General features: G+C 37.5%; 2 protein-coding genes across 5 annotated transcripts in view; one reads left to right on the top strand and one right to left on the bottom strand.

Annotated features, from left to right (window-relative positions):
* scube1 (signal peptide, CUB domain, EGF-like 1) overlaps positions 1 to 3,009 on the bottom strand; it is an 89,659-nt gene extending 86,650 nt beyond the window's left edge. For all 4 annotated transcript variants that reach the window (XM_046873016.1, XM_046873017.1, XM_046873018.1 and 1 more), the window contains exon 1: positions 2,865 to 3,009. In XM_046873016.1, coding sequence (XP_046728972.1) covers positions 2,865 to 2,952 — 88 coding nt within the window. In that variant the 5' untranslated portion in view covers positions 2,953 to 3,009. The remainder of the gene's footprint in view (positions 1 to 2,864) is intronic.
* Positions 3,010 to 7,219: 4,210 nt separating this feature from the next.
* samm50l (sorting and assembly machinery component 50 homolog, like) lies at positions 7,220 to 12,714 on the top strand. Its single transcript, XM_046872454.1, has 15 exons — positions 7,220 to 7,386; positions 7,586 to 7,696; positions 7,816 to 7,917; positions 7,989 to 8,076; positions 8,149 to 8,255; positions 8,362 to 8,492; positions 8,570 to 8,657; positions 9,459 to 9,587; positions 9,827 to 9,898; positions 10,004 to 10,090; positions 10,197 to 10,267; positions 11,059 to 11,126; positions 11,210 to 11,356; positions 11,450 to 11,591; positions 12,076 to 12,714. The coding sequence occupies exons 1-15, from the start codon at positions 7,366 to 7,368 to the stop codon at positions 12,119 to 12,121; spliced, it is 1,410 nt and encodes a 469-aa protein (XP_046728410.1). The 5' UTR covers positions 7,220 to 7,365; the 3' UTR covers positions 12,122 to 12,714.
* The last annotated feature ends 2,160 nt before the right edge of the window (positions 12,715 to 14,874 follow it).

The following is a 14,874-nucleotide window of genomic DNA, read 5'->3' as shown; positions in this document are numbered from 1 at the left end:
GATGGATGGATGGATAGATGGATGGATGGATGGATGGATTATAGATGGATGGATGGATAGATGGATGGATGGATGGATGGATGGATGGATGGATAGATGGATGGATGGATGGATGGATGGATGGATGGATTATAGATGGATGGATGGATGGATGGATGGATGGATGAGACATCCATTCATCCACTCATCCATTTCACTAACATTATTAGTCCATGACTGCAGCAAAGTAACTGATCATTGATCCCAGAAAAGAACAGAAGGTCTTTCCATTCATTCAACCCATTCAATCCAAAGCCCTATCCTGGGAAAACTACACACAATGTGGGAAAACACCCTGCATGGAACAACCGTCTATTGCATGTTATACATCGTTCAATTTTTTACATTTCTTCCCATCCATTTCGTTTGAAAATCACTACACCATCTTTAATTACATTAATCCCAACATGTAAACATTCTCCTGAACACAAATGCAGTTACGTCTCATGAGTAAAAGTATTTTTTTTATTAGAGGACGTCTGCTGATACGTCATAAGGTATTCGTGAGCTTTAAATTATAGAATCACAAGTTTTTGGTAGGATGCGCACATGTTGGTAAATAAACTGTAAATGAATTCTAAACAAATGTTAAACTGTAAGCAAATAAAATAAATTAATTTAAATTAAGTGTAGAGTTTAGTATTTATACAAATATATCATTATAAAATATATAAATTTTAACCTGTAGGCAAATAAATAGAATTACTTTAAAGTGTAGCGTTGGTATTGGAAAAATGTAAATACATTTAAAATTAATGTTTATTTTATAAATATTTTAAAATATTAGAGTATAATACTATAATACTATTTTTTTAAGTAAACGCCTAAAAAAATTGTATTTTCATTTAATTAAAAAAATATTTAATGGAAATAAACACTGAATTAATTTTTAAATGGATTTCTAAATATATAAGTATATAAATAAATACCTACATTTATATCATAAATACAAATAAACATTTTAACAAATATTAAATAAAAAATATGTTTATAATGAAAACAACAACAATGATGATAATAATAATAACAATAATTGTATGTGTATATATATATATATATATATACACACACACATACCATTTTTGTTATTATTATTATTATTATTATTATTATTATTATTATAAAATCCCATTCACTTCAAACACACACACACACACACACACACACACACACACACACACACACACACACACACACACTAGGGTCTATTCATACTCAGGTATTGACTGATTTGCTATTACCGCAAGCCACTGTGTTTTTGCAGAAGCTGTCGATGATGTCGATGCCAGTGAGTGCCAAGTCGATAAGGAGATCAGTGAGGGGTCTTTAGGGGATCAGTGAGGGGTTGATCAGGAGATCAGTGAGGGGTCCTGAGGGGATCAGTGAGGGGTTGATCAGGAGATCAGTGAGGGGTCTTCAGGGGATCAGTGAGAGGTCGATCAGGAGATCAGTGAGGAGTCTTGAGGGGATCAGTGAGGGGTTGATCAGGAGATCAGTGAGGGGTCTTCAGGGGATCAGTGAGAGGTCGATCAGGAGATAAGTGAGGAGTCTTGAGGGGATCAGTGAGGGGTTGATCAGGAGATCAGTGAGGGGTCTTCAGGGGATCAGTGAGAGGTCGATCAGGAGATCAGTGAGGGGTCTTGAAGGGATCAGTGAGGGGTTGATCAGGAGATCAGTGAGGGGTCTTGAGGGGATCAGTGAGGGGTTGATCAGGAGATCAGTGAGAGGTCGATCAGGAGATCAGTGAGGGGTCTTGAGGGGATTGGTGAGAGGTCGATCAGGAGATCAGTGAGGGGTTCTGAGGGGATCAGTAAGGGGTTGATCAGGAGATCAGTGAGATGTCGATCAGGAGATCAGTGAGGGGTTGATCAGGAGATCAGTGAGGGGTCTTGAGGGGATCAGTGAGGGGTTGATCAGGAGATCAGTGAGAGGTCGATCAGGAGATCAGTGAGGGGTTTCGGGGGATCAGTGAGGGGTCAATCAGGAGATCAGTGAGGGGTCTTGAGGGGATCGGTGAGAGGTTGATCAGGAAATCAGTGAGGGGTCTTGAGGGGATCAGTGAGGGGTTGATCAGGAGATCAGTCAGAGGTCGATCAAGAGATCAGTGATGGGTCTTCAGGGGATCAGTAAGAGGTCAATCAGGAGATCAGTGATCAGTGAGGGGTCTTCAGGGGATCAGTGAGGGGTCTTCAAGGGATCAGTAAGAGGTCAATCAGGAGATCAGTGAGGGGTCTTCAGGGGATCAGTCAGGGGTCTTCAGGGGATCAGTAAGAGGTCGATCAGGAGATCAGTGAAGGTTCTTCAGGGGATCAGTCAGAGGTCGATAAGTCAGAGGATCAACACCCTTTACAAGCTCTGAACCAGATGGACCTCTTAAAACACATCATGTAGCCTTTTGCTTTCCAGTCACAAAACTAATTTTAAAACACTTTTTAAAAATAATATTATATTTTTTTAATTTATTTTATTATTATTATTATTATTATTATTATTATTATTATTATTATTATTATTATTATTATTGCGCACACGCGTGTTTCCATAAGTCACACCAGGGTCATCAGCGGATCAGATTATTCAGCACTGAGCATTTCCACAAAATTACACCGCAATCACAATTGTCGCAATCACACGATCTGGATGTGTGTGTGTGTGTGTGTGTGTGTGTGTGTGTGTGTGTGTGTGTGTGTGTGTGTGTGTGTGTGTGTGTGAATTAAGTATCTAGAGATAAGGAGTTGAAATGGAGTTAAAAGTTTTGCCAGTGCGATTGCATGAAAGATCCGAGTGGAGAAATAAAGATGATGGTAAGATTAAAGAGGACTGACCTGCTGTTCCGACATTTCCCTTTACAGAGCAAGTGGTGATGAGGACACAAAGCAAAGAGAGGAGCCGAGGAACGCGCGCACTTGCCATGGCGAGATCTGGGATTGAGCGCAGTTAGTCAGAGATGCGAGCTTCTGTGATGAGAGGAACGATCAGGAGAGAGAGAGAGAGAGAGAGAGAGAGAGAGTAGGACAGACTCTCATTGGCTTGCACGCGTTTGAGGAGGAGGCTGGACGTGTAGAGGGAGAGAGGGAGAGAGAGAGAGAGAGAGAGAGAGAGAGAGAAACGCATCTTCCAAATCCGCACACTGCTCTACTGCATATCATAAAGTTATAGTTATAGTCACTTATATACTTCATTCACAACAAAAAATTAATTAATTAATCAATTAAGACTTAAACTATTAAGTCTCTTCTACATCATGCAATGGAGTTAATAAGTTCCTCACAGGCTCGAGGTAAATAGACGGTGTAGTAAAAGGTCTGTGTTCCTGGAGGATGTGGTGGTCTGTCCATGTGATTACAGAGATGATATTTCCCTCTGCTGGCCAAACTGGTGATCATGTGGACAACAAACCTCAGAAACACAGTGGGGAAGTGAAATCAAGCACATCTTTCCTTCATATCATTTTATAAATAAAGTTTTTATTCAACAAACTCAAAAATAAAAAGTCAAAAACACACAGTAATGTGAGAGTGAACGAGTGGATAAAAATTCTCTGGAGTCCAAATGGGACATTTTTGTCTCTAAAAGAAGAACTTGTGTAAGAAGGAGAACTGGAGAGAAGATGTGAGTAGACTCCCTCACCCCCACACTCACACATGGAGGGTGAAGGTTAATGGTTTGGAGTTGTTTTGGAGCAGTGAAGATTCTAGAAAGTGAAAGGAATCCTGAACCAACATGTCTCCCATTCCATACTTTAGCACCATGCAGTTCCGTCTCATTGGAATCGACTTCACTGTACAACAAGACGATGAGACGAAGCGCACGTCTGAGTTCTTTAAGTGTTATTTAGAGAGCAGACAGACGTCTGGAGTGATGTCTATCATGGAAACGACCTGCCCAGTCACCGCACCTACATCCTGGTTAACTGCTCTGGGATGAACTGGATCACAAAGTCAGAATGAAATTTGAAAGTGATGGATACCTTTGGAAAGTATTTCAGCTGAATGTTTGGAGACAGGAACTGTCCGAATGCTGAAAGTGTGTACAGCTGTTCTTTCATGACAAATATGAGGTTATGGACATGAGAAGATGTTTAATACAGTATCAGTTGTTGTTAAGGAGGAAAATTGTCCATGCAACACTCGGATCTGTGTTTCTCAGCATTCAGGACGCTCATAATCCAGACCAAATCTCCAACTCCATTTGCCAACCTCTAACCTCCACCATGTTTCACTGTTGCCTCCAGACTCCCATTATTGCACCGCTGTCCAGCCCTTTGACAAACAAACCACCTCCTTTTTTTTACCTGTTGCCATTTTTCAGAATCCGGTTCTGTTTTCATGTCAGAGGTTTGTTTTTGTGCAGCAATTCCTCCATGAAGACCACGTCTGACCAGACTTTACCAGACAATAATTGGGTATATCTGGATTCCCACTGGTTTGCACCAGTTCTTTGCTGATGGCACTGCTGGAAATCTTTCAGATGTCAGAGGGAAGTAATCATGATGTGTCTTTTATCCACTGCATTAAGTTTCCTTGACTGAACTCTGCGTCTGTGCTCCTCAACATCACCTGTTTCTTTGTACTTTGTACATCTTTATCCACAGGAGAAACCTTTGCTGATGCAGTAGATCTTCCTTGTGTCTTCTTTGCCATGGTGGAGGACCTGATAAAGGATAGGAAACTGTCTTCCACAACCTCACTTTAGTAGCAGAGTTCCTCACCTTGTTTCTCACCAGGTTTAAAACTCATACACAGCTTTTTCTATTTCATTTTATGACTGGGTTTCCACCTACATTTGAAACTGATGATTGTTAACACCTGCTTGGTGTCATTGGTTAATCAATACTCTGATCCTACAAAATCCCTCAAGTTGTATAAGCATCCAAAGTGCGAGTGGAAGAACTGAGAGATGAAAGGGAGGTCAGAGCGAAAATTTATTTCATTGAAATATTGATTCTGTTCTATATATATTTCAGATTAGATGGTGGAGGTGGTAGTTTAGAGGTTAAGGCAGTGGACTTTGGATCCAAAAGTTATGGGTTCACACCAATCTACCACACCTGTGCCCCTGAGCAAGGCCCTTAATCCAGTTTCTGCTCAGTTGTAGAAATGAGATAAAAATGCAAGTCAGTCTGGTATTTTTGGCATCTGCCAAATGCTTATTAGGAATCTGGGGTCAGAGATGATACAGCAGCCCTGGAGCAAGTAATAATGAGGTAATAAAAAAGTAATAAAAAATAATTATTATTTACAAGTGTTTGCAGAAGTGTCTGTATATGCTAATATACTGTACATATATGACATTAGCATGAGGTATTTTTGTAAAAATGTGGAAGACGGAGGATAACAAGTAGAATGTATATTATTATTACTATTATCAGGTGTGCAAAGAATACACAAAGTTACACATATAGAATAGAATAAAGTAGAATAGAATAGAATAGAATAGAATAGAATAGAATAGAATAGAATAGAATAGAATAGAGAAGAGTAGAATAGAATAGAATAGAATAGAATAGAATAGAGAAGAGTAGATTAGAATAGAATAGAATAGAATAGAATAGAATAGAATAGAATGAGAATAGAATAGATAGAATAGAGAATAGAATAGAATAGAATAGAATAGAATGAGAGAAGAGTAGATTAGAATAGAATAGAGTAGATTAGATTAGAATAAAATAGAATAGAATAGAATAGAATAGAATAGAATAGAATAGAATAGAATAGAGTAGAGTAGATTAGATTAGAATAGAGTAGATTAGATTAGAATAAAACAGAATAGAATAGAATAGAATAGAATTAGAATAGAACAGAATAGAACAGAACAGAACAGAATAGAATAGAATAGAATAGAATAGAAGATAGAATAGAACAGAATGAATAGAATAGAAGAATAGAATAGAATAGAACAGAGAAGAGTAGATTAGAATAGAACAGAGTAGATTAGATTAGATTAGAATAAAATAGAATAGAATAGAACAGAATAGAATAGAATAGAGTAGAGTAGATTAGATTAGAATAGAGCAGATTAGATTAGAATAGAATAGAACAGATAGAATAGAACAGAATAGAATAGAATAGAATAGAACAGAACAGAACAGATTAGAATAGATTAGAATAAAATAGATTAGAATAGAATAGAATAGATAGAATAGAGATTAGATTAGAATAGAACAGAATAGAACAGAGAAGAGTAGATTAGATTAGAATAGAATAGAATAGATTAGATTAGAATAGAATAGAATAGATTAGAATAGAATAGAATAGAGAAGAGTAGATTAGAATAGAATAGAATTAGAATAGAATAGAATAGAATGAGAATAGAATAGATTAGATTAGATTAGAATAGAATAGAATAGAATAGAATAGAATAGAGAATAGAATAGAAGAGTAGATTAGAATAGAATAGAGTAGATTAGATTAGAATAAAACAGAATAGAACAGAATAGAATAGAATAGAATAGAATAGAATAGAGTAGATTAGATTAGATTAGAACAGAGTAGATTAGATTAGAATAAAACAGAATAGAATAGAATAGAACAGAATAGAATAGAACAGAATAGAATAGAATAGAATGAATAGAATAGAATAGAATAGAATAGAACAGAGTAGAGTAGATTAGATTAGAATAGAATAGATTAGATTAGATTAGAACAGAATAGAATAGATTAGAACAGAATAGAATAGAGAAGAGTAGATTAGAATAGATAGAATAGAATGAGAACAGAATAGAATAGAGAATAGAATAGAACAGAATAGAATAGAAGAGTAGATTAGATTAGAATAGAACAGAATAGAATAGAATAGAATAGAATAGAATAGAATAGATAGAATAGAATAGAATAAAATAGAGTAGATTAGAATATAATATAATGGAATAGAATAGAATAATGTAAAATAGAATAGAATAAACCCAATTATACCTATGATTTATTTTATGACATGCTGTTTCCTACATGTGTCCCTAAGTGGCGCTATAGACCTGTGCACGCCTAAACCTGTCCTTGTGATTAAAACTTGTGTTGAATGTAATGATATTGTAATGTTTTTGTAATGAGTAATATATTTTATTGATTAATTTAAATGACATTTGATTAAAACCGGTTTTCTAACCAGCTCCTGCGCTTCCGGGTGCACTAGGCGTAGCCCCGCCCACTTTGTCGCTTTGGCCAATCAGAGCGCAGACGTGCAGCGCGCCAGTGTCATGGCGTCTCCCTGGGAAGGGGTCGTGTCTGCTGTTAAATAACAACATCCCGTGTCTCAGGATCACAGCGTTTTATCCTGCAGCATTGAATATATAGAATTATATAATATATTATCATATAGGACGTGGATATGGGGACAGTGCACGCGAGGGTAAGTGTAATTTGTGAAGGATGCATGTGAAAGCAGGTTTAGATCAGTGTGTGACCTCTTCTGCCCCATACCTACTGAACTGTTCTCCTGTGTTGGACGTGTATGAGTTTATCTGTCATGCATTTAATGCAGTTATACACATTGAATTGAACTGATGACACGTTTATTTTTTGCACGTGTTTGTCCTGTATAACTGTAGAGTATGGATCCTGTCCCAATGCATGGGCGAGACCTGGGCATTCACCCTGATGACCTGGAAGTGGTAGAAGCTCAGCAAGAGCCCAAGAAGGAAGTCTTGGAAAATAAAAATGTAAGTTTACCTTAAACATATACATTCATGGTCTGGTTGGACTCCTGCTTCACCCGAGAAGAGCTTCTATTCGGTTATGAGGTCTGAAATGCGTCTCAGTAGTTCTTCTGGTTCTTTAGGTTGTGGTGCAACACGTCAGCATCGAAGGCTTGGGGAGAACTAAAGAGGACTACCTGGGCTATGAGATCTCCGATGTCTTCAGTGCCAAGAATCTCATCGATGTAAGTGCAGAGATGAAGTGGAGACACGGCGGATTGATATGATTTAACATTGTCGTGTGTGTGTTTCGCAGGTGATGAAGAAATCCCATGAAGCTCGGATGAAGCTGCTCCGTTTGGGCATCTTCAAAGAGGTGGAAGTCCTTATTGACGTCTCGGAAGGTACAGCATCTTCGGACCAAATTCGTGGTGTAAATGTTATGTTCTTGATCTTGAAAGTACTCTGGTTCTCAGGAGATGATGCCTTGCCTAACGGTCTGGATGTGATCTTTGAGGTGACGGAGATGAAGAGGCTGACTGGCAGTTATAACACTATGGTTGGAAACAATGAGGGAAGCATGGTGAGAGAGAGCACATTGCAGATATACTGAAGATCAGTCTGGCAGCAAATAAAATGGAAGTGTGTATTTAATAAGAGAAGATGAAGATGGTGTGTATATGTTCCAGGTGCTTGGCATTAAGCTGCCTAACATGTTGGGCCGTGGAGAGAAGCTCACCTTCCAGTTTTCTTACGGGACTAAAGAGACATCATACGGCTTGTCTTTCTTCAAACCCCAGTCTGGTTGTTACGAACGCAAGTACGACCCTAGAAGTTCAAAGTCGCCTCATGAAAACGTTCCTTTTAACCAAATTCTTTTTATGTTCTTTCTTGCAGTTTCATACTAAACCTTTACAAAGTGACTGGTCAGTTTCCCTGGAGTTCACTGAAGGAGACGGACAGAGGAGTTTCCACAGAACTTAACGTATGTTTGGGTTGGATCGTACTCGCCGATAAGAGATTAATCAACCGGAAGGTTTTATGGATACTGGATAAAACCAAACAGAATATTCCATGTAAAATAGTATTGAACTTTATTACATAATAAAAACTGTACTCAGTCATAAAAATGTGGTAAATGAAATGTGTTATTAAATATAATTACACGAGTAATAAATTAACATCAGTGATTCGCCTCTAGGGGCCGCTCTCTCTCACTGTATAATGACAGCGAACTTTCTTGGGCACAACCCGGAAAAACTATCCATATGTATTTTTCGTGTTAGTTCCAGCGATCGGCCGTTCGGTGCTGATTAATCGGCAAAACCGATGAATCGATTGACCTCTAGGTGTATCGTGGCTCTGTTTCAGTGGTGCAGAAGGAAGTATTAGTGCCTCACAGCTCCAAAAAATAATTTCATTTTTTTTACAAATTTTCCAAAAACGAATAGATTGGGTACAGATTAAGCTATTATAGTGTTTATTCCGGATGATGATTTTTTTCCAGGATAGAGCAAAGATTTGAACACATTCTAATTTGAAGCAAACATGTGAGATATTACTTGGAATGTAACGACCTGACTGGTGGATTATTATACAAATAAAGAACATTAAAATTTTTCCTATTTGGCAGACACCATTATATAGAGCGATTTACAACTGAGCAGTCAGGGGGTTTAGGGCCTCGCTCAGAAATCCAGCAGCTTGCTGGCGCGGGGATTTGAACTCATGACGTTCCGATCCATAGTCTAATACCTTAAGCAGTCTTCTTTCTTCTCTCCCTCAGTTCCCTCTGTGGATGACCGATCACACACTGAAGTGGGAGGGTGTGTGGCGCGAGCTGAACTGCCTCGCACGCAGTGCATCGTTTGCCGTGCGAGAGGAAAGCGGCCACACGCTTAAATCTGCTCTCTCGGTGTGTGTGTGTGTGTGTGTGTGGGGAATTTTAGCACCATAGTCATCATGGTGCATAGGTTTGTTCATATTGGGTGTGGATTTCAGAAAACCGCATCCTGCATGGTTTTATTATTATTATGTGAGTGTGACTTATGACACAGAATCAATTTTAGACTCAAATCTAAATGTATTCAAATGTTGTTGTGTTTTTTTTGTAATTCTCCTGAAAATCTTTGAAACGTCTTTCCGCCACTGAAGCACACGATGGTGATCGACACCAGGAACTCTGCCATCCTTCCACGAAAAGGAGCCTTACTGCGGATCAACCAGGTGATCAAATATTTCCACATCTCAACGCGACCTTTGCCTCATGTATAAATGTTCTGTGCCGTGTTAATGAAGTAGGATTATTGGTTATGTTCATGCTAATTACAGGAGCTTGCAGGATACACTGGAGGAGATACAAGCTTCCTGAAAGAAGACTTTGAGCTGCAGTTAAACAAACCATTTCTCTGGGGCTCTGTAAGTCTATCTTGTTAGAAAAACTATTGGACATATTCGTTTTTTTATTTGACTCTTTTTTTTGATTCGCAAATCAAATTTAAAAATACGTATCCGCTCGGTTCAGGTGCTTTCGGCTTCTCTCTGGGGAGGAATGGTCCTTCCTATTGGGGATCAGCTCGTCTCCATTGCAGACAGGTACGTGTCATTTTGCATTTCACGCACTGTAAAATATTTCTAGTGCTGTATATGTGTGTATATATATATATATATATATATATATATATATATATATATATATATATAAAATTAATATTAGGGCTGTTAATTCGATTCAAATCATTGATTGTCGTGAGTTTCGTGATTAATCACAACTTAATCGCAAATTTTTTTTAATGTTTTAAAATAATTATGGTGTTTTACGTTAATCATCAGGACACCAAACGAAACCTTTGCTTTGTTTCCACACGGACGGTTTTGATTGCCGGATTGCCGGTAACTGGGCGGGTCGTTCCATGATAAATAGCTCTCCAGACCAGTGTTTGCTCTCTAAATCAGATTGTACCAAAAACTTATTGAAATTGTACAATGGTGGAACGTCAGTTCTGTTTCTAGTCTTATTTCTTTCATGTTGAATATACAAATTGTTTAAAAATTCTACATTTTTTAAAAATACATGAGTACATCAACGGAGGTTTTGGTGATGTTTCAGCGTTGTGTGCTTCGTAAAAGTTAATATTATTTTTTTATATTTCTCTTTTTTTTTTATATTCATTATAGTTTACATAGGTTGACAATTCTGATATACAGGTGAAATAATTTTCAAAATTAAATTATAAAATTTTTATGCGGCCCTCTAGCGACATCTAGTGGACATCCAGGGGGCTGCAGCCCCCCAGTTTGAGAACTGCTCTAAATAACACTGAATTGCAATTAACTTTGGACTAAAAGGTTCATGGATGTGTGTTGCTGTGTGTTCTGACGTCAAGGTTCTACCTCGGTGGTCCAACCAGCTTAAGAGGATTTGGCATGTACTGCATCGGTCCGCAAAGTGAAGGTCAGTTCCACTTCAGACGCTTCGTGTTGAAGAAAAAATCTGAATGATAAGAATCTCTTCTGTTTGTTTCTTTACCTGTTCAGGTGACTACCTGGGTGGAGACGCATATTGGGCTGGGGGGCTCCACTTGTACACGCCTCTTCCGTTTTGCCGTTCCCGCGGTGGTTTCGCTGATCTCTTCAGAACACACTTCTTCCTCAATGCTGGAAATCTCTGCAACCTCAACTACGGTCAGTGTGGCAGAAGTGCATTAAGTTTGGATTTATATTTCATTCCTTCCGTTAATTCACACCTTTGTGTCTCTTGGGTTTCCCGTTGTTTAGGGGAGGGTCCACACGCGCACCTGCAGAAATTAGCGGAATGCATTCGCTGGTCCTACGGCGCAGGAATCGTCCTCCGGTTGGGAAACATCGCAAGGCTAGAACTTAATTACTGCGTTCCCATGGGGGTTCAGAGCGGAGACAGGTACCGGCACGCGCATACAGAACACAACACCGGACAGGAACAACCCTGACTAAAAACATGAGGGAGTTTTTCCTGTTTTAGATGATCGTATTATTACAAATCTTTACAGCGTACAAGTATCGAGGAGTAAAGGAGCAAAAAATGTAATGCAAAAACAAAAAGATTTCATACGAGGTGGTATCTTATGAGTTTCGGTGCTCCCTGTGACTGTGCGTGCAGCCTCGTGCTGCCACCTGTTGGCATGTTAGAAAACTAGTCTTTTTGATACCACCTTGTATGATGTGATTTCTGTGTCTTCATGATCAGAGTCGTAGACAATTTCGTTTATTGGGTACCTCTAGACTTTTCTAGTAGATCTTTTTTCGCTGACGATGCATTTTAAGCAATTTTCAGTTCACTGCCTGAACGCAATTTTACCTCGTTTCACCTTCATGCTTTAGTTTCGTCTTGCGCCTAACAATTCCATCCCTTTTTCCCTATAAAGGATATGCGACGGCGTACAGTTTGGAGCTGGGATCCGTTTCCTGTGATGTCATCGCTGAGTCCTGGTGGCAGGAAGTGTGGGCCTGGATGGGGTGTAGAAATGCCAGAATGAGATCCCTCCTGCATGGGGCTTCATATTCTAAAGACAAAAATTCTTGACAATTGTTGGTTTTGTTGTGAATTAGGACCTGTTATTTATGTGTAATAACAGGTGCTGTATCCCGAAAGTGTGGAGAGACTTCAACTGATGATGTTCGCGTAAAGTAAAGGCACCCGATATAAAGTAAAACCTCGGCCAATGTTATTGTTTTATGATCTAAATTTATCAGAAGATTTCAGAAAATCACCTTGTGTTAAAATCCCAATATCGTATCGTGAACTGACTGTTCAGAGTAAAACCTTCTTCAAGTCCTTATTTATTATTTAAGTGAAGTGGTTCAGTGTAGAGTTCTGACTGTGGACTTCCTCCTTATCGCCCGAACACATAAAAGCATTGATTTCGTGTATTGACTTCTTTTCATTATGTAGCTTTTGTAAGTCTGCACAAAAACCCACCAGCACTGCTTTTATTGTGAGACCTCTTTAAAACTGTCAAGATGTACACCGAGTATGAATAAATCACATTTCACCCCCTTTCAAACTGCAAGCGTGTGATTTTCTGTTGGAATGAACTGTATTTATATTGTTATTACACAATTGTGCATGCGTTCGTAATTATACCCAGTCGACATCCAATTCAACTCAACCAGAACGTTTGTTTTTAATGAAAAAAAATTTACAAATCATTTAAAATGAGGATTTAATTAATGGACTTAATCAGCTGTACAGGAATATTTCTTATATACGGTATATTATTTCTTATATTAGTGTATAATGTCTGAATAGTTCAGTTAAACAGCGACCACATGCAGTTTAGCATCTACCAGAAGTGCAAATTGACAAGTGCAGATAAATATGCAAAATATGCAAATATGTACAGTACAGACCAAAAGTTTGGACACACCTTCTCATTCAAAGAGTTTTCTTTATTTTCATGACTATGAAAATTGTAGAGTCACACTGAAGGCATCAAGGGCTATTTGAGCAAGAAGGAGAGTGATGGGGTGCTGCGCCAGATGACCTGGCCTCCACAGTCACTGGACCTGAACCCAATCGAGATGGTTTAGGGGTGAGCTGGACCGCAGAGTGAAGGCAAAAGGGCCAACAAGTGCCAAGCATCTCTCGGGGAACTCCTTCAAGACTGTTGGAAGACCATTTCAGGTGACTACCTCTTGAAGCTCATCAAGAGAATGCCAAGAGTGTGCAAAGCAGTAATCAAAGCAAAAGGTGGCTACTTTGAAGAACCTAGAATATGATATTTTTCAGTTGTTTCACACTTTTTTGTTATGTATATAATTCCATATATAATTCCACATGTGTTAATTCATAGTTTTGATGCCTTCAGTGTGAATCTACAATTTTCATAGTCATGAAAATAAAGAAAACTCTTTGAATGAGAAGGTGTGTCCAAACTTTTTTAATTAATTATTTTAATTAATTAGAATATTGTTTAAAAAAGTTTATTTATTTTAGTAATTCAATACAAACAGGGGGAAACTGGAATATTATATAAATTCATCACACACACACAGATATATTTCAAGTGTTTATTTCTTTTAATTGTGAAAAAATCGAATGGATTGAAGTGAAACTTGCATTATAACCGAACCGTATAATATTCAAATAAAAGATTTCATGATTCCATTATTTACAATTTCATAATAAATATATATGATATACATCATAAAAGGAACACAATTCTTTTTTTATCTTAACTAATGCACTTTTACTTTCAACACAATTTTTCCAGTTCAATTAAACTTATTAATAGTAATATAGAAATGATACCATTTATAGTATAATGCTTTATAATGCTACGTAGGCTTTCAGCTGCACAGCCAAAAGTTTCTAATCTCATTATCCTTTAACGATTTTCCAAACGGATCTAAATTAAATACACTCCGTTACTTTTCTCAACTAGTCTCTGTTTTTTTAATTATATTTACATATAAAACAAAACATGATGGATATGAATTTATAAATAAAGGTTTAAATAAGTGGATTTTTTCCTCCCTTTATATCACATTGGCGAGCCAAATACAAAGTTTGTGATCTCTGGTGTGGAGTTTTGTGACAGTAAGAATATTTTGGGGGGATTATGGGGATCAATGACACTAATTCATTTGAGAGTCTGAAAGAAATAGATTTTGGATTCAGTACACATGTGCTCGTTTACAACCCCTGGTATAACCACTGTAACTTATAGAGATGAGGTAGAGTTCATATTACTGGATCTGGAAATCCAAACACAAACCCAGTGTGTTAATATCAGAACATGTTTTATTATAAAATATCTCTACACGGACAGATAGACAGACAGAGAGTAAATAACATGTATATAATTATAAATAAATAAATAAATAAATAAAGCTTTGTGAAGTGATTATGTGCAGTAGCTATTAAGCAAATACCAGTATTTATAAATCACCAGAGATTATATAATTATAATTCATTATATTATTATATTATATAATTTATAGATATATTACATATTATAAATAATATATCTATTTATTATATAATAATATATTTATCTTGTTATAGGTATATTATATATTATGTTATATACTATATATAAATGTGTAATAAGCAGTAATTAGTAACTCTTAGTGGAGAAGGTGGAGGAGTTCAGGTACCTGGTGTCAACAGTGCAGAGTGATGGAGAGTGTGTTAGAGAAGTGAAGAGAAGAGTGATAGCAGG

The sequence above is a fragment of the Silurus meridionalis genome, chromosome 18 (genome assembly GCF_014805685.1).
Source record: "Silurus meridionalis isolate SWU-2019-XX chromosome 18, ASM1480568v1, whole genome shotgun sequence".
In the NCBI taxonomy this organism is placed as follows: Eukaryota; Metazoa; Chordata; class Actinopteri; order Siluriformes; family Siluridae; genus Silurus; species Silurus meridionalis.
This window is presented reverse-complemented; position numbering and strand designations above follow the sequence as displayed.

Coding starts and splice junctions, on each gene's coding strand:
- samm50l (XM_046872454.1), top strand. CDS start 7,366: ATGGGGACAGTGCACGCGAGG. Junction 9,899..10,003: donor CCTTACTGCGGATCAACCAG/GTGATCAAATAT, acceptor TGCTAATTACAG/GAGCTTGCAGGATACACTGG. Junction 10,091..10,196: donor AACCATTTCTCTGGGGCTCT/GTAAGTCTATCT, acceptor CGCTCGGTTCAG/GTGCTTTCGGCTTCTCTCTG.